We start from the raw sequence: 22,288 nt of genomic DNA, 5'->3' as shown, positions 1-22,288 counted from the left end.
TTTTGACAATGTATTAGAGCTAAGCAAAGTATTCATTGTTGTGGTTTTCCGGCTCAATAAACAATGTAAATCATGTAATGTTGAGTAAATCACCATTTACACTGGTAGAAATGGATTGCCAAGTGGAAACTTTGCACTTTTCATTTGTCCCACCTTTCCCCATTTGTTCCACTCCATTGTGTTCCCTTGTCTCAAATTATTGGACCATTTTTTCTTGTGCCTCTCCACACCCAAGCCACGCCGTTTTAAGCTTCCTATTTTTCTACAACTTGTTAATGAATCCTTTGTTGATATCTTCACATAAGCAACGTTAGCATATTTTCTCTCCCAGTTGCCTAACTGAGAACAATTAGCGGCTAAAACTGGTCAATTAGTAAATAATAAACAACGCATTCCCCTAGATATGATAGCAAACTTTTGTAGAAATATTTGTCGCAAGTGTTCCATCTTGGATTGTTCCCACATGAGATTTCGCTCGTTGGTTCTTTTCTCATCTTCGCTCACACCGTCACCTCAATGAAGCAGAGGGAACACGGGAAGAGCATGTACGAATGGAGAACCAAGAACAACACGAAGATGATCCATCAGAAAAAAAATATGTGAATCTCACCACGGCGTCCAATAGTTTTTGACGCTCTCCCGACGAGCACATTTCAACCGTGGAATGCTCTCAATGGACAATATAATTCAGAAACCTTGGTAGGAACTGATTTAAAAATTTATTCAAGTCTATTGATTCAGTCGATGGAGTATGCATACGTAACTGTTTACTAAAATTGAAATCGAAAACCGATTTTCATTTCGTGCTCTCGAGGTAACCAAACGGCCCTAATATTGTCATATGATAAGCTTTGCAATGTTATGGTGTCCGGACAACTCTACTCCACAAGAGAAGTAAATTGAACCATTCAAAGAGGCCTCTTCAATGATCCAAAATTCTAAGGTTGCCAGAAACAATCTTGTTCTCCAGAATTGATCCCGATGGGATGTCGATCTGATCTCCATGATTAGCGATTATGATAACCGTGCCCCTCAGAGCAACATTCTTGCCAAAATTGACGTTGCCAGAGACTGTCAAATGATCTAGTTCGATGATGTCTGGGCAGCTGGCGAATCGGTTCAAGAAGTCCCCAACCTGAAACAAAAATACAAATGCTGTTGAGGGTTTCCTGTTTGGCTTGTCGAAATTAAGGAGAATCTTTTTTTTTTTACATCATACTGACTGTGTTCTTCCATTGTCATAAGCGAAAAGCTTTGTTAGGAAAAATGGAGGGCAAATCTCACAATTCCTCTGATCAAAATACTAGATGTATGTTTGGGGGGGGGGAGGGGGTATAGCTAGCAATTTAATCAGCCAGGATTCGTCACATTTAGACGGGCAAGCAAGCAGCAAGCTCTGTCCCAGAGGAATCCGGCACTTGATCCGATCAGAGGGGCTTACCTACGCTACGTATAGAAGGCTAGGTGTCGGATCTTGTTCCGAGGGAAAATCTTTTCTAATCTGAATTTCACCGAGGTATTGCTAGTTGTCTAATAACATCGTCGAGGCGCTCCCACTCCTTTGATTTAAATTTCTTATCTTACCTTCTTGAAATGAGCATCGCCCAATTTGATCAAAGGTGTTGTTTGGAACATTCTCTCAGGTGACATGACCAAGGAGCCGTTCCTCAGGGAATAGAGATTACTCATGATGAGCAACAGATCCGAGGATTTCTTCACAGGTAAGAACCGCGATCGAGGAACGTTAATACCCATCCCGTTATCAAAACATTTCATTGCTGCACCCACAGCCGTCTCCAATTGAAGGACGTTCACTCCACCTTCCAACACTTTTGGATTAACAATGACCTCCATGTCCAACATTTTCTCTTCGATGACCCTCGTAATTGCTGAAAGAAAGGTCCATAAATAAAAGTCATATGTCCTTTGATATTAAATGAATGGAAGGTCTAGAAAGTCATGAACCCCAGTTTCCAAGATTCGTCAAGAATCATCGGAGAAGGGTGCAATCCTTACCTGGGAGACTCATCCAAAGATTGTTGGTGTTAAACACGTTGAACTTCTTTACAGATTTGAAATCCTCCAAATGATCCTTGGCTACTTGAGCCACCTCGAGCAACCTCAACTTGCCCTCATACTGAATGAGAGTACCGCCTTTGACGTCGGCCCTGGTCTTGTCTGTGACTTCCATGATGAACTCGTGATTCTCCTTAAGACACAAATTCAGGATGGAGAGATCCACTGTGGCTCCCATGTTGTCAATATTGGACATGAACGCGAATTCTCGACCTTGGCTAACCAGCTCTGTCAAGAGGTGGGAATTGTAAAAGGATTGGTAGAAGTCACCGTGACCAGGAGGATACCATCTACAATGAAGGGTAACCAAACGATTCAAATACGAAATGAGTCTTTGAGAAACATTTTCAGAAGGTATTTGAGGGAAGCTAGCGGTTAGCCGTCTCAGAACCGTATTTGACGCTAACTTCTGGGAAAGCTTCATTTGCCACCCTCTGCTAGATTTCAAATACTCACGCCTCGATGTCGTTCTCGGTTCGGATGTCTCGGGCCACGGGCATGAGTGACTCTTTGTTGATCCTGGGATATCTGGATTGGTTGAAGGTCATGATTCTCACTCGGAACCCGGAGTATTTTTGAATGATCTTGTGAGTCTCTTCGTCCGTATTGAACGAGTTCATGAGCACCAATGGGACATCAGCGTCGTAGGTCTTGTTCAAGTTCTCAATTTGCTGGACAGTCAAATCCAAAAACGTCAGATCGTTCCGCACTGGAATAACAGATTTGGGCCCTTTGCAACCCATCGACGTACCCAAACCACCATTGAGCTTGACGACAACTAATTTTTGGAGCATCCCTTGAATCTCACTCTTGGAAGGCTGTGGTAGATCGTCATATGCTCGGATCTTAGAGAAAAAGAGAGAGAGTAAGTGATTAAGGGCCTATTCTAATTGATCTTAGGGCCTCTTGGCCTTACAATCACAAATGGGCTCGTACTCGGTCTACACTTTTGCTTCGACGGTAATTAAAATCTAAATATTCTTACCGCATCGGCGGGGAGCTTCTCAATTTTGTCCCATTTGACGGACTGATGTTCCGCGGTGAGAAATTTGCCAAATAAATCTCGGAACCCATCGAATTCCTTGTCCACAAGGTCGGCTTGGGCTTTGGGAAGCTGAGCTGTTCTCTGGAGTTTCTCCAATTCCTTGTTCAAAAGGATCTGAGCATCTCGTTTGGTCAGCTCTTTGAATTCGCGACTGGGCGAACGATTATGTCCATACATCTGAAACAATGGAAAAGATCCATTGAGTTGAAGCTGAAGATCCAATTTCATGGCTTTCCACACTGGTCTTGTTTGACTTCTAAGCTAGAAGCGACTGAGATCAAATACCATCGATTCAGCCTGTCAGATCACAAAATCGAAAACGCAAGTGTGGATTGTGCCATTTGTGGATTTTGAAAAGGTGTCGCCAGATTACCTACTATTCCTCAATCCTCAGATTTGGGGATTGAGGTCAGCAAATGGTGTTAAAAAGTAACTCCAATGTCGTTGCTAAATCTTGCATCTAAAACATGTTTCGTTTTTTGGGGGGGCCGACTAACTTTTTTTGCTGTTATCACATATTGTAACTGAAAGTGTCGGAGGATGGCGCGTAGGTTTAAATTTTCCGCTTCCAAGCGTTCACCCCTCGCCAAAATAGGCCCTAGCGGCCAGTTCTCTATAACTTCATTGGTGCCTTGACGTGGACATTTTTTCGACATTTTTTGTAATCGTTAGTTTTAAAGGAATATACCCGACTCCGGAATAATCGAAACGTGTCATACGTTAGGAGAAGGGCCATCGAGACTAGCCGTAACCGAAAGAATTAAACGGGACACATTCTCCGATTCTGATTTTAGCTCCTTTAGACTTGAGAATAGGTCTAACAGTATTTGATAATGTTTACGGACTTCGTTATCACTACTGGAAATGTTGTTCTCGGCATTTCAAATGAAAGATCCGTATTTAACTCAATTTTCATATAACATCTGATCCGCCCACGAATTAGAGTTGGCTGATCTGGCTAGCCCATAAACATAGGGCTGAACAGGAACTTTGCTTAAGACCTTGTCAAAGTCTGAATTGAAAGATGCCACCGGATCAACAACGCCTACGTATTCATATATAACTAAAAGGCCATTTTTCGTCCTTGAACCAAAATTTAGCCAGACCGGCCTATTTGGTTGGTATTCCTCTAGAGCACCAGATTTTGAGTATTAGTCGACCCCATCTCAATGTGATGATCTGATTGATTACTAAGCGTCACATGGGCTTAATCTCCAAACACCAAGAACACGTTTAGACTTAAGGAGTCATCCCACTTTGAAATATGCTTCCAAAAAATTTTGAAAACGTCAAACTCTTAATGCACTCAAAAATTGGTTTGACTCAAACATACCCCGAACAAACTTATACATACTACCCACATGGTATCTTGTTCTCCTATTTTATGTTCCACCTGGCCAAAAATTGGTCTCTGAAGATAAAATAAACTTTAAGTAAGATCATTGTCCATAAAAAAATTCAAGTCCAGAACGCTAATTGCTCTGGTGACTACACAGTCATGTTTTGTATTATTTTTTGTTTAATATATTGTGACAATGTTTAAATCGGGACAAATGTATTTTAAATTTTAGAATATGTTTCCATTTCTCGGGGTCTCATTTTAACGCTTCATTGAACTTCGAAAAGGTATCGGAAGATTTATTGATTAAGCCATTAGTTAATCAGAAGCTTTGAAAAACAACATTTACTCAAAAGGGCTAAAACACTTGCATGCACTGATGAGGATCAGATGCTCAAGTGTTAAAAATGACTTTGACCTGATGTGAACTGTTAAGACTTGTGGCACGTCGATCATCAGTATTTATAATCCGACCATAAGTTTGGCTCAACAAAAAATATGTCGTCAACCACTCAAATATTGGCCCCCATCAATCCAAGTCAGATCTGCTTACCTCGCTCTTACATGCCGCCCACTTTCACATGTAAACTTCAATTACACCAGTTGAGCCGTTTTCGGAAGGCATTCGATCAATAATGGTTGCGTGGGTTTAGAAGGGTCACTTCCGATAGCTACATTCATGATCCAAAACGGCAAAGTTATGAACCAACAGGGACCACATTCCAATCAAAACGTCGCTTGGGTTTCGCAGTAGTATTCAGGAAAGTTTTTAAGGCTCGTCGAATCCACAAAGACAAATATAACTCCCTTGTTGACTTTTGTATCATACATATCTTTCTCAATTTCAATTCAATAGATCATTTGTAGGAATTGGGCATTTTTACATCGGGAATATCGCCCATTACTTTAAAATTCATTTCTATTAAGGCGACAAATTTCAAAATGAAATGTTCATATTACCTGAGCAAATACTTGGAATTAGATGATGAATGTTCATAAGTATGAGTAATTTGCTCATATCATTGTATTGTTTTGTCAAGCATTTCATCTTTGCCATTACCACTTTCTCTGAACATGTGAGCAACACTTTTTGTTGGGCTTAACACTTAAATATTAACTATCTAACACGTAGGAAGTAATTTAACCTATGGTAGTGACCCTTAATGCTTAACGTGCTCGCTGTTGATCCAGTAGTTTAAGTCAGACTTGGACATTTTTTTAACAAAACTACCGATCAACCTTACATTCAAGGCCTAGACAGATAAATAAAAGGAATACGTTTTTCCGTTTTGAACTGCTGCAAATACCGTTCCCAGTAGCGGTAAAGAAGGAAGCCTATGACAAAAAAACACTAATGAACGTGGGAAGACTTGCATAAAATACCAGTGTAAATTTGAGCTCGTCCACATTTGAAAAATATATGTTTTTAAACACATTGAATAATCATCGACGAAAGCATTACAATTTTACGTGAGTGGCTGGGAAAATTGCTTCCCAAAAGTGGAATATTTAAATTCATTTTAAGATTGATAGACGATTTAACACGAATAGGTTTTTCTCAGCTCAAAACTGTGGCCGATATTGGTCTTCCACTTCATTTTGGTGAATTCCAGATTTTCAACTGAACTGCAGTGTCCTCTAAAAATGTGCACCTCATCAATCAAATTTGGGCATTAGCGAACACTTGAAACCTGAATCACGCCTGGATTTTCCAAGGCCAAAACAACAGTACTGGTCGGGGGCTTTCAATTTTTGCATCAAATCATGAGGGAAAGAGATGATTTTGTCAGATGAAATGCCCTTAAAAGATTATTATTAGAGCTTCATCTGTTGTAGAAACAGTAAATTGATTTTACCTTGAAACTGGCCTTCCTCGGTGGCTTCACCTTGTTTTGGTTGGTGTCCATTTTTTGAACGACACAAAATTGCAAGAGTGATCTCGAATCACAGTAGTTCTCAAGTGTCTTATAGCAAGCAGGTCGCGTGTTACCTTAACCTAAAGTTACTAAGTCAAAGATAAAACTGCATTTGCGGTCGTTCCGATTGAACTCTGCGATGTTGAAAGATTGTATTTTGGGGCACAACAATACGTATGTGTATCTGTACAAGCAGACATATTTATCATATTCAACGTACCTCTCGCTTCACCTTGACGTTTGTTTCGGGCTCGGGGCACAAATTTCCGATACATTTGACGTTAGAATCAGCCATGATTTGGGTTTCTCGCGGAGAAAGACTCACACAGTATACGTTCTCTGCTTCACTGACAGACAATGAGTGGTCTTATCAGAAGTTATTTGTGGTGACAACTCCTTGAACATTGTGAACCCCAAATCTTGGTCAAATTAGCAAGTCCCTCTCTCTATTGACATTTGTACCTTCATGTTACTTCTAGACAAGGAAATCCCATGATTTCGACATTCAAGCATAGATGACAAAGAACTCGAGATTTTTTGTCACGCCTATAGCACTACTCTCATGATTGAAATGATGTGATTGACCAGAATATGTCAAGATAAACAAATGAAGACGAGGTAATTGTCTTGGGATTTAATTTAATCTTTAAGCAACGGAAATATCCGCTCAAGTGAACTAAAACAGGAAAAAGCAAAGTTTTCCTCGAATACCATGTCAAAAAAACCAGTGACTCACTCACCAACAATACTTCAGCAATAATCTTGTGTCACGCCTCGCTATCATCATGTCTTTAAAGCTCAAGTGGTTCGCTATTGCCATCCTGCTAGTGCCATTCGACACCTCCATTTTTTACTGATGTGCCTTTAATCATTGAATTCAACACAAGTGTTGAATTTCAATATGTTTCAGACAGATCTGCAGATAGCTTAGTCGTCCCATCACTAGCTCTAAAATACTCAACCCTAACCTTGTTTGATCTGCTCGTTTCAAATGCGAAATTATATTTCAAAGTAGACATTACCTTTTTTTGCTCATGAGAGAGGCCTGAAGAGGGCTTTAGCAACATATCGGTTTGAGCCGAATTGAGCGGTTCCGGAGTCGGCGGTTCGTTATTGTTGGCGGAGCTCATGTTGGTGTTCTATAAAGTATGGAGACGTTCGATTTATATCGATCTCACTTGGAAACCGCGAGAGAATGATGCTCAATGTATTCCCAACCTTGGACCGACCTCTGAATTCTTGCTACATGTAAGGCTTTCCCTAACACAGCAGAACACGCTAGCTGCATCCACCGAAATGAGTGTAGCACAAGATACACAGAATACACCGAATGCGCCAGGGGGAATTATTGAGGAAAATCAAAGTTCTTTGGGGTCTTTACAACGGACATGAGAATCAAGGAATTGACATATGTTTGCTCACTTTGGAGTTAACATTTCAGTTAAAATGGAGAATGTTCGGAACGTTTGGCGATACTTATTTGGGAACCCTGATTGCTAGCGAACAAAATAGAAAGCAAATTTCATCTGAGACTCACCTCAGCTGTTTCAGTCGATTCATTTGAAGGACAGCGGTCTTTTGGCCCATGGGAGGGCATATCTTCCTCGTGATGCGAGGAAAGACACTCAAAACGTTTGAGCCAATTGAAGTACTTGAGAACGATCCCCAGCACCACTTTTCAAGTTGATTTCTTTTCTCAAAATATATATATTTTTTGTTTTATACCAATTCATCACTTGGCATTCATTCTCAAGGAACGGTGGAATGTGTTGTAAAATGTCTATTGTTACGATTAAGGTAAATCGGTGAAATGCAAATACTTACGGGTCGGTTCAGGAATATTTTGTGGTTTCTGGATGCACTCATGTTGAAGGGATAGCTTGCTTTGTTGGGGACTCTGGGTTTCCTCAGACTGTTTTGCTTCGAGTTAGGTAATACACTTACTCGACTTCCATTGGATTGCCTCATGAAAACATGTAACTGGAAATTCCAGTTTCAAGCGTGGAGACCACTTCACGTGATGATCCTTAAGAATGTGCCTTTCAGCCGGTTTCGTGTTAGCAGCATCACAAAAAAACCGTTCGCAAGAACGTTTAGAAACTTCTGTCTGCAAAACGATGTCTTGGCTGATACATTTTGGATTTTGTTGAGTGATTTTCGTATGTGATGTATTACCCTACATTGAGGTCAAAACGTAATATCGATTTTTTTCAAGTTTAAAAAACTGTCAATGCTTCTACTGTATATTTGTTTGATTATATTATTATTGCATATTTACTTGTGGTCTTATATTATGAGGCATGTGTAGCATTGGTGATCAAAGTCTCAAGCGCAAGCTATCATACGCAAACAAGAACATGTCCCTCATGAAGGGTCTATTCCGAAGGAAAATGAACATGAATACATGACTGAAAGGTTGAGAGGGTGACACTATTTTTCTACCGTTGCTGGGAGGCTTTAAGAAACTTTCCTTACACACATTCAACTTTTACAGACGACTCTGTGAATGCGAGAACTTTTTACTTATATTCAATAGTTCACTGTCCTAGGTGGCCTCTCTGTCAAAACCAAATGTCCAAGATTCTTCTTTTAGAATTTTCTTTCAAAAACAACTAGAAGGCACTAAAAATGCTTGAGCTACTTAGCGTCCATTTTTCTTTTCTTCATTTTGACGAGACCCTTGGTTCTGTCAAAGAGAAAATGTAGAAAAAAGGATGTATAATTTTCTACAGAAGCCAATAAATGTAATCATTGGACCAAAAGCTTAAAAACTAATTCTAGTGTCATAATAGTTTGACTAGATTTAAATTCACAGTTAGTATACGACTACAATTTCTACACGTGCCGTCACAAACAAGGATGGATTAAATCGTCAGTTGTAACAATGAGACACTACTGATGACGACAACTTTTCCCAAATAAGTCATGAATAACGAAAATATAAGAGAGTTTATAATCAAACCATTTGCTGTCGCAAATGGAGGGTTTGATACGTGTGTTTGGCTCATTTGCAATTCTTTGATACCATGACTTCATTCGGGCTTAGACCCGCTAGTGACAGTCATACTGTCATCAAATTGAGCTTTTGAGGGCATGCATAGTAAATAGTTCTTGGCATTTTCACCGCTAATTTGTCAGTGAAAAACAAAGATAAATGTATTCGAAATGTAATATATAATTTCAAAAATTTCCAAAAGGCATTAGTAGTACAAGTTTTTTATGGGTTTATATTCCACCAGATCTACAACAATGGATTTTTAATGGCCAGTGAAGAGTATTCTAGATTTTTTAATACACAAACCTTTTTCCATTGTATTTGGACTGTCCCCTGATTTGGAATTATTCTGTTCTTTAAGAGATCATGCATCTTAGAGCTTATTCTGGTATTTTCAACGCTCGTGTTGTCTCCACTTAGAAGAGAACTTTTTGAAGAGCATAATGAAATTTCCACTTTACACCTGTTTCATGATCATGACAAGTGTCGGTGTATTTTGTTACCCAAAGCTCATCGGACGGCCTACAATCTGATGTTCATATTCAGGTGCTCATGGTTTAATTTTCTAAAACTGAGCTTTCTTGTGAAAAGTAATAAGTTGTCTTTGACTTGGATCACTCACCACATTGGTTTGTTTCTAATATGATCCCTCAGCCACACGGAATAGCCATTTTTTTAATGGCTGTTGCGTTCTATGCATATATCAACTTTTTGTTCATTTCTGATAGGAAACTTACATTCAAACCAAGTGTAAAAAGAAAGTTATATAATGCTAAAAATGTCCTTCTGTCATCCATCCTCCCCACTCCAAATCGGAAAATAATCTATGCCCTTTTCTTTGGTGTTTGATTATTATTATTATTATGATTTATTATTATTAATTATTATTTTTTTTGGTTTGGTTTTTCACGGACTTTTCTAACCGCTACAGGGAATGTAATCCCCAGTACTATTAAAATGAAAGATTATAATTCGTCTATTTATTACCTTTCAATTTTTATATGATATTTGGTCTACCAACGAATTTGAGTTGGTAGACGAGCTTGTCCTTGACTATGTGGTTGATCAGGAATGCTATCTAAAAATTTGTCCAAGTCTGACTTGGAAGATTTTTTGGTTTGTTTTTTTCACGGGCTTTTCTAACCGCTACAGGGAATGTAATCCCCAGTACTATTAAAATGAAAGATTATAATTCGTCTATTTATTACTTTCAATTTTTATATAATATTTGGTCTACTAACGAATTTGAGTTGGCAGACCGAGCTAATCCTTGAATGTAGGGTTGATCTGGAATGCTATCTAAAAATTTGTCCAAGTCTGACTTGAAAGATGCTACCGGATCAACAAGGCCTACGTATTCCCTACGAATATCAGAGGGAAGCAAATTAAACAATGAAGGAGCCGGAGAAAGAAGAGATGTGGACTTCATTGTTCGAACTAGCCTGGATTCTCGAAGACTTGAAGGGTGCTCTCAAAACGCACATTAAGCCTCTACGGTCACTAGAATTGACCCTAAACCCTGGGTTGGGACAAAGCTCATGGATACTTTGTGAAGACGTACAGTATCAGATACCTTTCGTACCTTCTCTGAACACTGTACAGTCCCACTTTTTTAGCCTCTCCCAATATGAGAGCTCTCTCAATCCTGTGATGTTCCTAGTGAAACATCTTTGGACTTGCTCGACCTTTGCAAACCTGCTGAACTCATTGGAGCCCAAATGGGTGAGGCGTATTCAAGATGTGGCTGGACAATCGACTTGTACAGAGTTAGCATCGTGATGCTATCTCTGGACTTAAACGTGCGATATATCCAACCACACATTTGAAAAGCCTTACCCACCTTCAGCTGGATATCTCATCGAACTTTCCATTATTTTGGAGGACTACACCTAGATCTTTCATAGATGAGACTGCTCAATATCTTTTACCTCCATTATCTACGAGTGGAGTATTTAAAGGAGTTGACCCAAATGTCATTGAGCGGAATTTCATTCCGTTCAGGGCATATTACTCTCAGTTACCCAAGAGTAGATTCGATTTAAGTCCTTTGCAAGGCTAGTGGAAACTTGGCCATTCCTACCAGAAACTAACTTTGTATCGTCAGCATAAGAAGAGAGACTGGCAGTGATACTAAGCTTTTGAAGCGGGGCAACGAATATAATAAAGAAGAGGGGCCCTAAGATCGAACCCTGGGGAAACCTGACTTGACATCATGTATGTTCACTAAGGGATCCTCAACCTTAACCAATTGCTTCCTACCAGAAATGAAAACTTTTTAACCAATTGAGAACCTGCCTTGGATCCAATTTCATGGAGCCTGTTAACTAAAGCCCATGATCTACCTTGTCAAAGCCTTGGCAAAGTCGAGATAAACTACATCGACTGATTCATGACTCTCTAGTCCCTCATATAACCCGCTCAATATGTTCAATCAGTTGGGTAACCGTGCTAAAATGTGCTGGAACCCATGCTGGCTAGGAGGAAGGACTTCATGAATATCAAGAAATTCAACAAGTTTGAACTTCATGATCTTATCAAACACCTTCGCAATATTCGAAGTGAGAGAAATCGGCCTATAATTACTGGGAGCGACTTATCTCCCCCTTTAAAAATTGGAACAACATGAGCTAACTTTAGAGAAGATGGAAACTTGCCCTGATCCAAGATGCAGCGCATAAAGTAGGAGAAAACAGGAGCGAGAACCAGTGAGCATCTCATCAGAAACTGAGTTGTCACACCATCAGGACCAGGAGAGCTGGAAAGCCTCAAGTCCTTATGGCCTCTAAAGCATCTTGATCTGTGACTACAAGATCATCTAAACGCTCAGCTTGACTAACCATGTCAATCTCAACAGACTCATCTTCAGAGCCATGAGCTGTTGCTTCCGAATCAGTGGGGTTGAAAACACACTAGAGAACTGATCTCCAAGCATGTTAGCCATAGTCTCTACATTGCTAATGGCTGCCCATCAACCTCAAAAGGCCCAACAGAGTGGGCCTATTTATTATTATTATTATTATTATTATATTATTATTTATTATTATTATTATTATTATTATATTATTATTTATTATTATTATTAATTATTATTATTATTATTATTATTATTAATTATTATTTATTATTAATTAATTATTATTAATTAATTATTATTATTATTATTATTATTATTATATTATTATTATTATTATTATTATTATTATTATTATTGATTATTATTATTATTATTATTATTATTATTATTATTATTATTATTATTATTATTATTATTATTATTATTATTATTATTATTATTATTATTATTATTATTTATTATTATTATTATTATTATTATTATTATTATTATTATTATTATTATTATTATTATTATATTATTATTATTATTATTTTATTATTATATTATTATTAATTATTATTATTATTATTATTATTATTATTATTATTATTATTATATTATTATATTATTATTATTTATTATTATTATTATTATTATTTATTATTATTATTATTATTATATTATTATAATTATTATTATTATTATTATTATTATTTATTATTATTTATTATTATTATTATTATTATTATTATTATTTATTTTTTTTATTATATCAATTATTATTATTATTATTATTATTATATTATTTAATTATTATTATTATTATTATTATTATTATTATTATTATTTTATTATTATTATTATTATTATTATTATTATTATTATATTATTATTATTTTTTTATTACATTATTATGATTATTATTATTATTATTATTATTATTATTATTATTAATTGATTTATTATTATTATTTTATTATTATTATTATTATTATTATTATTATTATTATTATTATTATTATTATTATTATTATTATTATTTATTATTATTATTATTATTATTATTATTATTATTATTATTATTATTATTATTATTTATTTTTTATTGTTTTTGTTCACGGGCTTTTCTAACCGCTACAGAGAATGTAATTCCCCAGTACTATTAAAATGAAAGGTCATAATTCGTCTATTCATTACTTTGCATTCTTTATATGATATTTGATCGACCAACGAATTAAAATTGGCTAATCTGGCTAATCCTTGAATATAAGGTTGATCCGGAATTTTAGTCAAAAACATGTCCAAGTCTGACTTAAATCCTGCTACTGGATCAACGCCTTCATAAGCCCTACGAATGTTTGAGGGCAGCAAATTGAACAATGAAGGAGCCCGAGAAAAGAAGAGACGTGGACTTGATTGTTTCGAACTAGCCTGGATTCTCGAAGACTTGAAGGTGCTCTCAAAAACCACATTAAGCCTCTACCGGTCACTAGAATTGACCCTAAATCCTGGGTTGGGACAAAGGTCATGGAAGCTTTTGAAAACGTACCTACAATATCAGATACCTTTCTTATCTTATCTGAACACTCTACAGTCCCAACTTTTCTAGGGCTCTCCAATACGAGAGCTCTCTCATTCCTGTGATGTTCCTAGTGAAACATCTTTGGACTTGTTCGACCTTTTGCAAACCTGCTGAACACACATTGGAGCGCCAAATGGGTTGAAGCATATTCAAGATGTGGTTGAAACAATCGCACTTGTACAGATTAGCATCGTGGTGCTAATGCGATGTATCCAACCACACTTTGAAAAGCTTTACCTACCTTCAACTGGATATGCTCATCGAACGTTCCACTATTTTGGAGGACTACACCTAAATCTTTCATAGATGAGACCTGCTCAATATCTTTACCTCCATTGCCTACGAGTGAAGTATTCAAAGGAGTTGACCCGAAGGTCATTGAGCGGAATTTCATTCCGTTCAGGGCCTATTACTCTTAGTAACCCAAGAACAGATTATTTCTAGGTCCTTTGCAGTGCTACTGGAATCTTTGCCATTCCTACCACAAACTAACTTTGTATCGTCAGCATAAGAAGAGAGACTGGCAGTAATACTAAGCTTTTGAAGCAGGGCAACGAATATTATAAAAAGGAGGGGCCCTAAGATCGAACCCTGAGGAACACCTTGACTTGGCAGCATGTATGTCACTAAGGGATCCCTCAACCTTAGCTAATTGTTTCCTAACACAAATGAAACTTCTTAGCCAATTGAGAACCTTGCCTTGGATCCCAATCTCATGGAGCCTGTTAACTAAAAGACCATGATATACCTTGTCAAAGGCCTTGGCAAAGTCGAGATAGACTACATCAACTGATTCATGGCTCTCTAGTCCCTCAATAACCCGCTCAATATGTTCAATCAGTTGGGTGACCGTGCTAAAATGTGCTCGGAACCCATGCTGGCTAGGAGGAAGGACTTCTACTTGACTAGCCTTGTCAATCTCAACAGACTCATCTTCAGAACAATGAGCTGTTGCTTCTGAACTCAGCGGGGTTGAAAACACACTGGAGAAGTGATCTCCAAGCATGTTAGCCATTGCCTCTACATTCCTGATGGCTTCCCCATCAACCTCAAAAGGCCCAACAGAGTGTTTCATTTTTCTCTTAGGGTTCGCATAAGAGGAAGGGAGCTAAATGGGTAAAGGAAGGGGGGTGGGGTGGGTTTAGGTTTAGGAATAGGGTCAGCTCTAAAACTACGAAGATGAGCTATCCTATTTCTCGGCTTTCTTTGCGTCCCTTCAACATGGACGGAGGTACACCGTACATTAAAGCACGTCTTAAGTCTCATGGACTGACGGCACATGTACGGGTGGAGAAAAGGACAATCTACCTTCGAACATCCTTTCTTCCCATTGTACTTCTCAAGGCCGAACTTGAGAAGTGTTTGACACCGTTTAGGGTGGTCAAACTTACAGCCTTTTCCTTCATCAGGACAAGGCTGCTTTCAATAAACAGGACAGACTGTTTTAACTACAACTGTCTTATCCTGCTCTGTTTCAAGAGGAGATACTACTTCAACCTCTACATTGGTCAAATCAGTCGACTTCTCAACTACTGAGTGAGCCTGTTCTTCAAGCACCACCCTGGTTTTATTGACCCAAGCAACTAAAGCCTCTATAATAAAGGGCTTATTGACTACGGAAGGATCCTTCCCTGCTAAGACCAAGTCCAAGTCCAAACACTGTCTAGCCTCTTTGCTGACTTTTCTAAAAATAGCTTCCATCATGAATGCACGAGGAACTATCTATGAGCAACAAAATCAAGAGACTAAGAAAAAGAGAAAAACGTAAAGAAACTAAAAGGCTTTGCAATCTTGTCCTGAGATACAGGACAACGAAGCAAAATAGGAATGAACTACTTCACATCAAACTAAACATACAAATCTAAGATGGAGATAGTATACAAGAAGTAAGGGACAGAGAAAAAGAAGGATTTAAGAGCACAGTAGGAAAATAACACAAAAACAGAAATAAACTCAACAAACTGGTCTAACACAAAATGAAATCAATACCCTAATGAGCGATCAATCTAACTGTCAAGGACCAATACAATCAAACTAAAGAACTACACATAAAATTTGGAACTAGAAATACTACATTACAAATCAGAGAGAAACTGCTAAAGCTAAACATAAACATAAATGAGCAATAAACTTATTAGGTTTTAAAGTAACTACGTCTTACCAAAGAGCCGTGAAAAACCAAACCTAATTGTACCTAGCTACCTTCATATCACACATACAAATAAATAGCTTTTAAAGTTAATGATTGGTCTCACTGATACACTCACATCAACATATTCCATTTGGCAGTAGGTAGGATTCCAAGCTTCACTCCCAATAAATCTATATCTTTATATATCTATATATATCTAAATCTATGGTATATCCCAACCTCTCATTATGGACGGTATTTCCCCCAGCTGAAATCTGGGACGAGAAGAACTGGTCTAGACTGCCACGTGAAGAAAAGATACTTCGGTTCAATAGTTCTCCTTTAATAAAGTTCCTTGTTCTCCATAACCACGATTATTCTTATCCGATCATACGATCATTCCAGAGGGCATGGTATAGTGTAGAGAGTATGACAGAGAGTTCAGCGCACCATAGACGTTGAATTATGAACCTTCAATTCCGTTCCAAAGCAATGTGTACATATGCGACCCAGATCCAAACCAAAAACTTTATGGACCCAGATCCAAACCAAAAACATTAAAATGGAAATATGTGATTCTACGAGTTATATATGGGTTTAATTATCCTTCAGGCACCCTTAAACGCACTTTGAACGTTTTAAATACCATTTTTGAGCCACTCTTAAATTTTCTGCTGAAAAATACAGCTTGAATTTGGTGTTACTGTGATTGCAGTTGATGATGCCTGAAGAGTAAATTGAGCCTTAGAACTAACCTTTAAGGCACAAACAGTTACAAAAATGTGTTCGGTTTGGATTTGGGAACCATGTAAACTCATTGCTTTGGAACGGAATTGAAGGTTCAAAATTCAGCCGCAATGTTCTTGAGATAGGGTCGACCCTAACTCAAAAGCTGGCGTGCTCTAGAGTAAAACCGGCCAGAAAGGTCGGTCTGGCTGAATTCAAGTTCAAAGATGAACATTGGCCGTTGATTATAGAACGATTAANTCAATAGGTGCAGTCATTGACAAATTAGTTTCAGTTTTTAAGGAAGTTTGCTCTAGTTTAGCAATATCTGAATGCGTTCCGAAAGGTGGTACACGGACAAAAATTCCAAAATATAGGAAGACTTTGTTGAAAAAGAGTTACAAACTAGCAAAAAGGCTGAAGAGCACTTCGAATCCAGTCATTGTGGGTAGTCTCCAAAAAAAGTTGGACGTAGTTTAGGGTAAGATTAAAGCCTCCATCGAATATGACCAGGTACAAACTGAGAGTTAGGTGGTTCAGGAGGTCAGGTTGAATCCCAAGGCTTTTTTCTCTTATGCGAACTCTAAGGGAAGGATGAAACACGATGTTAGGCCTTTTGATGGGTAAGCCATCAGGAATGTAGAGGCTATGGCTAACATGCTAGGAAATCAGTTCTCCAATGTGTTTTCAACCCCACTGAGAAGGTTCGAAAGATTTCTGATACTGCACGTCTTCAAAAGTATCCTTTAACTTTGTCTTAATCCAGGATTAAGGGTCAATTCTAGTGACAGTAGGGCTTAATGTGCGTTTTAAGAGCACCTTCAAGTCCTCGAGAATCCAGGCTAGTTCGAACAGTGAAGTCCACTTTTCTTCTTTCTCGGGCTCCTTCATTGTTTAATTTGCTTCCCTCTAATATTCGTAGGGAATACATAGGCCCTGTTGATCCGGTTGCATCTTTCCAGTCAGACTTGGACAAATTTCCAGATGAACCCTAAATTTAAGGACTAGCTTAGTCTGCCAACTCTTATTCGTTGGTCGATCAAATGATATATATAAACAAAAATCAAACCAAATGAATACATTTCTGGTCTTGAACTGCTGGGATTCCAATCCCAGTAGCAGTAAGGGAGTCCGCAAAAAAAAGGATTTGAGCCAGTTTGAAGATCTATCAAGGAAATGGTGGATGTACTGTCAGAGCAATTCAAAGCCCAAATGAGGGTCACTGATTTTGTTCCTTTTCTCTAGCCTTAAAGACATGGTTTGGAAGGAGTAAATTACGAGGCTGATTATGATTCCAGAATCCTTCCGAGAGGCTTCATGGACGTTTATTTAAAGGAGATATGCGATCAGAGCCATCCAGAGATTCAGATTTTCAGTGGGAACAATTGGTGACGGTCTGTGTGGACCTTTTCCAAGAACTGTCATTTATGCTTATGGCGTTTAACCCGGATATTCATGAAAATTTTAAACGAGAAATCAAGGAACCACTTGGGAAAGAATTTCCAAGGCTGGATCACATGAAATACTTGACATACGTTCATGCAACAATGGTGGAAGATCAACTTATAATTGAATTTTCTTCTAAAACAGCGGAAAAGCTCTCCTCACCCGAAAACCTTCAATCCGTACTGATTTAAAGATCTCAATAGCTTCATTCCTAAACTTGAAGAATTTGAGCCATTTGGGTGGAGAGAGGAATCTACCTGGGTCATTCATATCCTCTTGCCAACAATGAAACATTCATCTTCATGGTCATGGTTTGGTGTAAATTTTTGAACTGCGTGAGTAGCCACCATTGACCTCCAGACCTTTTGAACCACAATTAGAATCAAATACATCCAAGACATTTTTTGCGCAGCCATGACTCCACGGAATGCTTAAATTCATGAGTGAACCAATCATTAGTAATTCCAAGACTTTGAATGCAATGTATGGCCATTCGGCAAAAGTGAGGTCATATATAATTGTATTTATTTCTATTGTGCTAAAATTGATCAATTGTGTATGTGGAGAAGATCAAAGATTGATACCTTGGTGTCTGTTTTGAACAATTTACGAGGCACATTCCAAGACATTGTTTCCGTATTCCTTCCAATCCAAGTCCTTGTTTAAATATCTCCAACCTGAATTCGTTGGTAGACCAAATATCATATAAAAATTGATAGGTAATAAATAGACGAATTATAATCTTTCATTTTAATAGTACTGGGGATTACATTCCCTGTAGCGGTTAGAAAAGCCCGTGAAAAACAAAACCAAAAAAAAAAAAAAAGAATACGACGATGTAAGGCATTGAGACTGAGTTCGAGTATAAGCCACTTCTTTCGTTTGTCCAATATATGTTCCAATACCAATAATCCATCCGTAACTGAAATTAGATTTGCATGAAAGCATCACTCTGAGGATAGCCCATGAAAAGCCTTTTGTTTTTACGTTGAATGTCAAATGTAGCTGCAATTTGGTCCATAGAGTTCTGCCCCCTTGCAACCACGTGCAATCAAGTGACATATATATCACAGGAAAAACTTGGAATCAAGACTACTGCGACAGTACATCTTCCATAAAAATTTGTAGATTCACTCTGGGCAATGCCTTTGATACCAAATTCCCTTCTAGGTCCCTGTAAGGACAATGGACCTTGTCCAGCCGGAGCACAGTGTTACGACCGCAGCGACACCTTACGCCCTAAGTACGAATGCATTTGCCAAATGGGCATGGTAATGGAAGGGAACCGATGCATAAGTCCACCACCATCCACGCCTACTCCTCGGCCAGTTCCAAGTTTGTCTCCGGCCATTAAGGATACAGTCACGGCCTTGACCCGAACTGCATCATTCGTGTTGATTGGATTCGTCACAGCCACACTGGTGCTCTTCGCAGTTCTCAAGATCATGGACCCAGGCCGATTTATCCATATGAACATTGAGATAGCTCTCCTACTGGCACACATTTGCCTGTTGCCCACGCTCCAACATTCGGAGGTATGATTATATCATAGGCATCCGAAGCAACAATGCGACCAGTGTTTGGAAAACGCCTTTAGAACTACATCTCCGATTTATTTGCATTCACGAAACCTAGTAACTTCTCTTTTATTTCAGACTGCGTGTCGGAATATAAGCATCTTCATTCACTTCTTTTACACAGCCGTGTTTGCCTTCTTCCTCATGGAAGGCATTCACATGTACTCCTTGGTGAGCCGTGTTGTGCCCAGAAACGGCATGCTCTCGAATATGGGCAGTTTCATGGCGGGTTGGGGCATTGCCATCACGGTCATTACCTTCACCGTGTCTTTTGAATACGAAAACTATGGCGGAGACTACCAGTAAAAAGACAAAAGACCTTGGAAAAATCTTACAAAAATCGCACGATTCTTTTTTACTTTCAAAATTTACAAATTACAGTTGCTGTCTCCAAATGGACACGGGTTTGATGTACGGAGAGTATATTCCAGTGGTGATCTTGTCCATCATCACCTTCATGCTGATTGAAGCCGGAAGTAACGTGGATGACGACACTATGACCAAACTGTCCGGTAAGTACAGGAGCATTTGCTTTTATCACAGGTTTGCTTCCAACATGAATGGCACGAGTGTTGGTTGGCTGAATGGGAGGAATGGGTGGTCGCTGATTCTTACTCAAAGGCCTCCATGTTGTATTCCACATCAACTTGATTCTTGTCAGGAACATTGCCCGTGTTTGCTTCGAGATCCACGGTTTCTCCGTCCTTCAGTCGACGGTACATTTTGGAAGTGGTCACCGCCTTGTTGATGTTGGTCATGTAGTTGGAGTAGCCATAAGGCGAAAATATCATGGTCGAGTCGATGTTCCAATCGCGTTTGATATCCTGACTCGTACATTTCAATGTGAACTTGGAGGGGATTGAACAGGAATAGGTTACATAGTTGTGATCATTGTAGTACGTCACATTAAACGCTTGGTCCAAATGAAAGTTCAAGATGTGAACTGCAAACTCTGAAAAAAAGAAAATTTGAAAATATTTTTCATGCTTTGATAGCTCTTTGAAGAAATATAAGAAAACTGAGATCTTAAAGTCAAGATGAATAAGATTCAAGAAATCAAGGAAGCTGATTGACTCCGATATCCGTTCAAGAAAGCACTGAGCGGATATGATTTTCTAATTTGTAACTGGCTAAGGAGAATCGTTCAAGCATGTTTACCGACCATTTGAAAACTTGATCTTCCACTTGTCCGTGTTGGGATTCAAAGGGGTTTGGATTTCCACCAGCTCTTGGGACGACTTGATCATTTCGAATAGATATTGCGGGATATGCAGACTTCGAAGATATTCATCAAAGTTCGGTCCATGTTGTTCCATGACGTACCGTCCATCATAGCTTAGGCTGAGTAAGGTTTGGTCCACCTGTCTGACCTCGTAGCCAATCATGAATATGCACAAACCTACTAGAATGCCACTCACTACTAAGTAGATCGACTTCTTTGAAGTCACCAGAACAGAAGTCGATGGCGATACTTTGGGAAAGGATTGGCGTTCCTCAAGGGCGTCTGGTTCCCCCTCGGTCTCGATGAGTAGCACTTTGTCGCCATTGGATTGACCCTCCATGCTCACTTTCATACTGGCAGGTCAACTGTTAAGTTAGGACTACTTGGGATGCTCTTGGTGACAAAACGTGTTAGGAGTGGCGTTTCCTTGTTTTGTTGATCTTTCGAGCAGAATCCAGCAATATCCCTCTGTTGTGTCAAATGAGTTCAGCTTTTCACTAATCACACTGGTACCGAGTGGTGAAATGGAGATTTGGGAGAATGTCGCAGACAGGACTTCAAAGGGAGGATGAGTGAGTGCGCATTATCCCTTTTCATGATTACAACTGGGATATTTTGCTCTACTCGAATCAGGCTTTTGGTGGGAAAGAGACCGAGATCGAGAGAATCCGGAGTAAACAGTATTTATCTTTGGGTCACATGAGACCGAAAAATGCACTGATCAATCGTTCGGCAAACGCTTTGGACCTTATTGTCAAAACTCGACATGGCCCACTTCATTGTTCTACTCCTTGGAATTTTGTCGATCTTGAGTAAATGAAAATGCTTTCGTCAGCCAGTTTTCATTCATGGTGAATGTCTATTTGCGAAGTTTCGTCGTTTCTCGTCTGGGACTTACGAAGGAATCAGGCCTAATGAAGTGGGCCCACAATGACGTTTTGTTGTCTCGTGTTGCCATGGGACCGGGTGTATCAATCAGGCGTCGAGTTTTCTATGAACACTTCCAACTTAGTATTGTAAAAGTTTGAGTACAAGTTCTTTGAACGTGTGGCAAATATCAGACATGCATCAATGGACGGGTTGAAAACTAGATGCAGCATCGTTCCTTGAATAAGCAAAGTTCTGGAATATTCTTAATTGATTTTGTTATAATACAAATAAACAGGGGTGGGCATCATTCACCAAAAAACTAACGTCGTTAACCGTAAATCAGATTCATCAGCGGTTAATTTCGTTGAAACTTCAATTGTAAATCAGGTTTTGAATAGTCTTCCAATAACGATTGCTTTGTGTTAGGCATCTATTTGGTCACAAAAGCGTGGTAATTAGGTGTGGTGGCAATGAAAATCTTCTACACAATTTGTGCAAATACTCAGCCACATCTTGAATATGCTTCT

General features: G+C 38.6%; 2 protein-coding genes across 7 annotated transcripts; one reads left to right on the top strand and one right to left on the bottom strand.

Moving 5' to 3' along the window:
• Positions 1-700: 700 nt before the first annotated feature.
• On the bottom strand, positions 701-8,357 carry LOC131890320 (UTP--glucose-1-phosphate uridylyltransferase-like). Of its 6 annotated transcripts, none has more exons than XM_059239641.1 (7): positions 8,201-8,357; positions 7,399-7,515; positions 3,062-3,298; positions 2,533-2,921; positions 2,017-2,366; positions 1,585-1,889; positions 701-1,135 (listed from the first exon to the last, which is right to left on the bottom strand). In XM_059239641.1, exons 1-7 carry the CDS (start codon positions 8,342-8,344, stop codon positions 923-925), a joined length of 1,755 nt encoding a protein of 584 aa, XP_059095624.1. In that variant the 5' UTR covers positions 8,345-8,357; the 3' UTR covers positions 701-922. The 6 variants fall into 6 exon arrangements, with proteins under 6 accessions (XP_059095624.1, XP_059095625.1, XP_059095628.1 ...); XM_059239642.1 differs by lacking the exon at positions 8,201-8,357 and adding an exon at positions 7,914-7,988; XM_059239645.1 differs by lacking the exon at positions 8,201-8,357 and adding an exon at positions 7,606-7,724.
• A 10,820-nt stretch (positions 8,358-19,177) lies between these two features.
• On the top strand, positions 19,178-20,842 carry LOC131890325 (adhesion G-protein coupled receptor D1-like). Its single transcript, XM_059239654.1, has 4 exons — positions 19,178-19,195; positions 19,263-19,627; positions 19,748-19,971; positions 20,051-20,842. The coding sequence occupies exons 2-4, from the start codon at positions 19,355-19,357 to the stop codon at positions 20,415-20,417; spliced, it is 864 nt and encodes a 287-aa protein (XP_059095637.1). The 5' UTR covers positions 19,178-19,195; positions 19,263-19,354; the 3' UTR covers positions 20,418-20,842.
• The last annotated feature ends 1,446 nt before the right edge of the window (positions 20,843-22,288 follow it).

This window comes from Tigriopus californicus, chromosome 11, assembly GCF_007210705.1.
Source record: "Tigriopus californicus strain San Diego chromosome 11, Tcal_SD_v2.1, whole genome shotgun sequence".
Classification (NCBI taxonomy): domain Eukaryota; kingdom Metazoa; phylum Arthropoda; class Copepoda; order Harpacticoida; family Harpacticidae; genus Tigriopus; species Tigriopus californicus.
The sequence above is the reverse complement of the archived record's forward strand: the minus strand, read 5'-3'. Positions and strand labels throughout refer to the sequence as shown.